Source organism: Asparagus officinalis, chromosome 1, assembly GCF_001876935.1.
Source record: "Asparagus officinalis chromosome 1, Aspof.V1, whole genome shotgun sequence".
Taxonomy (NCBI): domain Eukaryota; kingdom Viridiplantae; phylum Streptophyta; class Magnoliopsida; order Asparagales; family Asparagaceae; genus Asparagus; species Asparagus officinalis.
Genome location: NC_033794.1, coordinates 22,858,088 through 22,864,907, shown reverse-complemented (window position 1 = coordinate 22,864,907; position 6,820 = coordinate 22,858,088). Strand labels below are relative to the sequence as shown.

At 32.6% G+C, this 6,820-nt stretch overlaps 1 protein-coding gene across 1 annotated transcript; it reads right to left on the bottom strand.

Annotated features, from left to right (window-relative positions):
- Positions 1,328-3,037, bottom strand: LOC109821352 (glutathione S-transferase F10-like). The gene is made up of 3 exons (XM_020387545.1): positions 2,647-3,037; positions 2,083-2,131; positions 1,328-1,965 (listed from the first exon to the last, which is right to left on the bottom strand). Exons 1-3 carry the CDS (start codon positions 2,794-2,796, stop codon positions 1,493-1,495), a joined length of 672 nt encoding a protein of 223 aa, XP_020243134.1. The 5' UTR covers positions 2,797-3,037; the 3' UTR covers positions 1,328-1,492.

The window sequence follows — 6,820 nt, the reverse complement described above, 5'->3', positions numbered from 1 at the left end:
AGAGAGAGAGAGAGAGAGAGAGAGAGAGAGAAAGATTAAGGTTTAGTCCCTAATCTTGTATTGGTGATTTGTTCTTCCTACTTTTTTCTTTTAACTCATTTGAACGATCTTTCCCTTTATTTAAGAGAGAAGTCTAATGATTCTGTCTTCTTACACTCACAGAAAACTATATGCTTCTTAGTTGCTCCAACGCTCTCTTTTACACCTGTTTACATGGAAATTTTAGATAGATATTAAACCACTCTGTCACGCCCTGCTCCCAAAATATAATAAATACAGGTCGCAGTCCCATCGGCATTGTATACACGAGGTTGGAAATATCCCTGCAAACACCCAAGCCTCTAGTAATGTGCACAATATCAACAACATATACACAGCACCATCAGATAAGCAATGGTAACAGATCAGATATTTCTGGAAATTTAAGTCCAAACATGAAATTATGAGTTAGGCTCGTAGGCCTCAAAAATACAATAAGATGTCTCAGCAGAAGATAGAGCAACTAAATCCCATAACAGCTGAGGTATACAAGTGAGAGCATGTGATACAAAATTAACCTACATTGAATGGAAAGAAACAAACTGCTGAGCTGAGCGGCAAGTGCATATGTGTCGCTAGCATACTGGCTGCAAGTCTGAGTTATCGATCCTGCGTAAGTGAATACTTGCAACGTAGAGTTGAGTGGCAAAAATTGACAGTATGTGTATCAATTTTTCTGGAGGTATAACTTTCTTTTCTTCTTTCGTGCTTGATTAAAATCAGGGACAAAATATTCCTTTTAGGTGGGTAGGATGTAACAGTCGGATATTTCATTTACATGCTAAGATGACACCTGGATGCAAAATCGATAGATCTGAACTGTTAGATGTTCGTAATTTTTCTTACTAACTAGAGTTGAAATCACCACTGAACCTAGTTGAGAAATGTGAGTGCCACATAGTTTCCTGATACCAAATGTGTCCGATCCAATATTGATGGAAGATCGATCCTTTTATGGTGATTGTACCTTCTTGGTAGGAAATCTAGTGACCTGGAGGAGTAAAAACAAGAATGTGGTTCCACAATCTTCTGCTAACACTAATTATAGAGTGATGGCCACGCAGCTCCATCTTAAGGTGGGGTGTTTAGAATAAGTATTAGACTAATTTAGTTTCTTGTGTTCCTATGCATTTTGTGTATCAGTTATCCTCTGCTAAACCTGCCATCCATAAATAGATTGGTCTGGTTCATTAATATGAACATTTCTCAGTTTTCTCTCACGCATGGATCTATTCAGTTTAAAAATAATTTGATTTCGAGTATCTACATTTAGGAGGGAATTTAGAAGTGTATGGGATTAAACACTTGAATTCTAAAAGTCATGAAAGTGCATACAAAGGATAAACAAAACAGAAACTCTCCTCACTCCGGAAAACAAAACACCACACTGCCTCACTACACAAAACACACCACAGAAAGAAAACCAGCACACATCCTACTAACCCAAAACTTTTCAAAAAGGCCCTGGGTGTTCATTCTGCAGCTCCAAAACCTTCAACCATGAAGATCTCGACGAAATCTTCTTCCACCACCTCTCAACATTCTTCCTTGACTCAAACAACCTCCGTCCCCTATCTGATCGGCTCATCAAATAATTTGAGTATGGGAGGTGTGAGAGATCAGCGAGCGTGAACTCATCACCACCCAAATACTCGCTCAAAGCCAATCTTTGATCGTAGATATCAAGAACTTTTGCGAGTTGGTCCTCATTTGTTTTTATTATAGCTTGATCAGGGTTTATACCCATGGGGACTGCGAAGGCGAGATGGAAGACTAAGGCAGAGCTTGGAGGTTCGAAATTTTCGCTTTCAGCTTGTAGCCATTGTTCGACAGAAGCTCTCTCAAGGATTCCGGTGCCTAGTAATTTTTTCGTTGAAGGTTCTGAAGTAGGGTAGTCTGCTATGTATCTGCATATTTCCCTGGAATCTACAGAAGAAATTTTTATAGTTTAATGTTAGTTTTTAGCTACTTAGTTAATAGTTTGTGTATATTGGAAGAAGATTAAGTAATTGAATTAGCAAGTTTTTAGTGTAGGTTTCTTACCGAGGAGCATTTTCTCCTCGTCTTTGAACGTCACTTGACCAGAGATATCCTGCAAGATAAAATGCAGGGTTGCTTCAGGATTACAACATTTTATCACATATGTATATGTTCATTAATTATGAATATGGATGTGGTTCAATGAGAAATGAGAAATCTATATCAATCTCTGACGAAAACGGTAATAAGCATCGATCAGATGAGAGGAAAGCATATACAAATAAATATCATATATAACAGGAACAGTTTAGACTCAAAAGTATTAAAGAACATGACACGAGAGTAGTCTGAAAAATTCAAATCAGAGTCCATTCAATGTGTTTGACACATCTGAAAATTTAGGAGAATTGGACATTTAGATAAGCGAATTTGGCTGCGCCTTACTAATCTAAAGCTAAAATAATGTCAATAGTCTAATTCACACGCATCTAGATATCAATACTTCTTGGTAGAGAAAACATTGATATCCATGTCCATATTCGATCAGATATACTTGTGGATGTAGTCACAGATAGTCATATCTACTTGCATTCCGAATTACAGAAGATGGCAATGGCAAGGACTTGCCTGTAGCCTGAGAAACTCAGGAACTTTACGCTTTCCTTTGTAGGTGTCGATTCGAATGAGTTGGAACTCAAGTTCCTTCTCAAAGAGGCAAGTTAGAACTCTAGCTACATCAGTTGATGTTGGCAATCCAAACACCTTGATGCTTCCCATCTTCTCTCTCACTCTTGGGCCCTTCAAATTTCTAAGTATCGAAGGTATATGTTAACTTGAAAATGAGGAAAGAAATATAAGATAACGATTGATTTTAAGAGAATTGCTAAAGAGTAAGGAAAAGTAAGTTTTCCGTACTCAAAGAGAAGATAAAGGGCAAAGAGAAAGGGAAAGTTAAAAGGCTAAAATCTTGAAGAATCATGAGCTCTAAAGCTAAAACCAACACAATATGTGTGGAGTAATCAATACTTTGAATGGCTTTTATATTCCTGTCAAATGTATCGTAATATAGGATTGAAAGCAGGATAACAAGTTCTTTTCCTTTTGGAGAACAAAAGAAAGTAATTTAAATGAATTGTGATTATTGTAGGGAATAAAATATGTGATGATCATATGCCTTTCTAGTACATGGTTGTGATTTGTCTTGGTCGAAAGTGAAATAAGGGCACTTCATAAAGGATACTGCAGTGTACAAACTGCTTTTTCAATAATAACCATCCAATATATTTAGACGGTTGTAATTCATTACTAATTTTAACTAATTGATCCTAGCGTAAAGGACCTTACTCTTGTATAAGTATGTAAGTAACAGACATCAATTATTAAACCAAGTTAGTAGATGTCAGGATGGCATGTGGGTTAATAGAACTCTTTTTCTACCAATTAGTTTTCTAGTTGATTATCTTAAGCATAATCGTTTTAGGCACAAAATATAGCAACTTAAAAACCAAAAGAAAATTAAACTAGTTTCATCTATAATCCTAGAAATTCTAAAGATATTAAGCTACTTATACTGTAAATTAAAAGCAAGAAATTAAAATCTAAAGTACAAAGATGAAAGAAAATAAATATAAACAATAAGGCAATAAATAAATCTCAATTACAAAGCAAGAAAATAAAATCTATACTACAAAGCATGACATAAAAGTAAGAAATAAAAATCTAATCTACAAAGCATAAAAAGATCTACACTACAAAGCATGAAAAAAACAAGAAATAAAATCCTAAATATGCAATTTTAAACAAGAAATTAAACGAGGGAAATGAAAACTTACATTTCAAGAGGTTAGTATTTTGTGAAGATAATCTTTATCACCAAAAGAGAAGAGCAAAATTTAAAAATGTGGCAAATACGTTTATTTATTACAAATTAAAGTTTACAATTTTGAAAGACATTCTCAATTAAAAGTAGCTCTCCTCTCCGGATGAAGTTTTTATAAAATTTTTTACATATCCCTTACCTTCATTCTCTGCCCCTATTTATACCCTACAGCAACGAACAATAGCCTTTAGATTAAACTTGGGCTTTAAGAACTCAAAACCACCATTGACAACTTCTATTACAAGTTAATTGATTAGCTAATCGAATAGCTAAATGATTAGTTCATCAATTAGGTTGTAATAGACTTATTTTTTTGAGTTGACTTCTTGACTCGACTCCTCTTGTGCTTTATTGGATTTTTCTAGGCTTCTTTTAAGCATCAAAAGAGATATATTGTGCTTCTTTGAGCTTTTATTTGATTAATTATTTATTTCCTATAAATTCATAAAAAATTGATATTAAGTATATATTTTAATAAAGTAGATAATGTTGGTACCAAAGTGCAATAAAATATAGCAATCAAATACCCCACACCCAAATTTTGCTAGTTCTCTAGTAAAGAAAGAAAAAAAAAGAAAAAAAAGAAAAATCATGACTCACTTTTACAGGAATCGTGGTTGTATTTAGGGGATATAACAAGCCTTTAAATCCCTGGGTTATGCTAAAGAATGAGTTGTAGTCTCGTGAGGATTTGTAGTGAATATACCCATAAAATTCAGTTAACTTATCAATTTAATGATTCAATATAGAATTAATTCACTTGATATTTTTAAACAATCTAATTAAAATTAGTTTTTAATCAATAAAACATTTTTATACATAGCTCTAAAGTAAATTTGTTAGAAAATCTTTTCATTGTAGTTATACAAAACCAAGCCTCATGATCAATTTATTTTCCAAGAATACACACACACACACACACACACACACACTCACACTCCTTGGTGATTTTTTCTACTTTACCGGGCTTTTTAGTGATTATGTAACGAGCTTTGGCTAATAGATCTCAAGCTAGGCTTAGGTTATTAAGTATAGAAATACTCCTTAGGCTTATTTTCTTAATAAACTTAGACTTAGTAACATAGAATCACCTTGGAGTTCAAGATTTTTATTGGTGCCCATTTTTTGCACTTCTTTTTTTCTAGGAGGGGGCCATGTTGGGGGGTGGGGCGGCGAGTAACTTGAGAAATATTTAGATCAAGAGGACTTGAAAAATTATTAACAACTTTAAGTTAAGCATCAAAAAAATTTCATTACTTTAAATAAAGTCCTATGTTAGATCTATGGATAGATATAACACATTAAAAAGTATTTCTTAAAAATTTATTTAGAGTTATCATAAAAGGCTAACTTGATGAGAATAAAATTAACTAATGGTTAGAAAATTTTAAAAATTATAAAGTAAATCAATTATTAATTAAGTCTATCAAGTTGATAAGTGATTGTTTGTTTTAAAGGAAAGAATAGAAGAATAAAAAAGGATAAAATAACGAGAAAAGAAAAGATAATTAGTCCCCGCCCCAACACTTAAATTCTGTATCGTCCTAAATGCAAATTATATGATGCAAAGAAGTAAAGCAATTAGGAAATGAAACACTCATATTTGTTCACTTGACCTTAAACAAGGATAAAATAATAAAATCTGCAATTATTTTCAATCTTGATGGATAAGAGGAGGGTATAGCCAAAAAAATTATTTCTCTTTCTTTTTTCCCTCTTTTTCCTTTTTTTTTTTGTTTTTTTTTTGTTGTGAAAGGTAGAAAAATAAACTTTCCAATTAGGACAAAAGCAAATTATTTATTATTCTTATTATTATGAGACACAGAGTAAACATGCAGAATAAATAGTTAAACATTAAAGTCTCACATTCTACATCAGCACCTACCTTGTTGATGGTAATTCTATCTCGAATTTTAAAAAAGTACAAAATGATAAACTATATACCGTGCTTAAATTTTACACTTTTCAAATTTTTTAATAATTTATGCACCATTTAATGACAGGTTGGTAGAGGGACACACATCTTGAATTTTCGATGCCGAGCAATCAGAAAGCTAATCTCAAATTTGAACTAGGTTTCTGGTGAATGAATATCTATCTTAACAAAATCAGCTCTTGTTTAAAAATTTATTTAAATCTAAGGTTCATGGTTGACACATGATAGACTAATTGTTCCATATCTTTTAGAAACCTCAACTCATCAGCAAAGAGTTCTTTGAAGCTAAGATCAGTAAAACTCAAGTCTAACTCAATGCATTTCTTCTTAAGGACTCATTCTGATTCTAACTCCTCTAATAGCTTATTTTTTTTCATAAAATTAAGATCTTCTCAAAACACAGGTCTGACTCAATATTCTTTGAATGAAGTTTACTATCAAGGGTTGATCTAATGGATCATTCGACCATTTCCCTAGATTGAAGATGTTGAGATCTACAATCATATTCCCAAAGAATAATTTTATTTGACTGGTTCTATAATTTATCAAAGTATTTAAAGTGGCTAAAAATGATCTTCCTAAAATGACTTGGATTTGACCATTAGGGTTAGAAATGAGCTGCTTTTTCAAGACTATGAAATTAATAGGAAGTATAAACTCTCCAACTTTAGTAAGAATATTATCTATCTCTCCCTTGGGTATCTTCATATATCTATTATCTAATTAGATAGTGCATCCAGTTAGTTTCAATTCTCCTATCCCTAACTGTTAATATACTGTAAAACCTTACAAATTTGAAAATATTGTGAAAATAGTATTAATGATTTTTAATATGATTGATACTATTTTGAGATGAATGAGTATGATTGTAATCGATTTGAGATCGATTAAGTACATATATATGAATATAATAGAGCAAACATGTACATTTGCACAAAAACCTGTCGACATAATGCATCTCTGGTCGGTCGACCGATGGAGAGCCA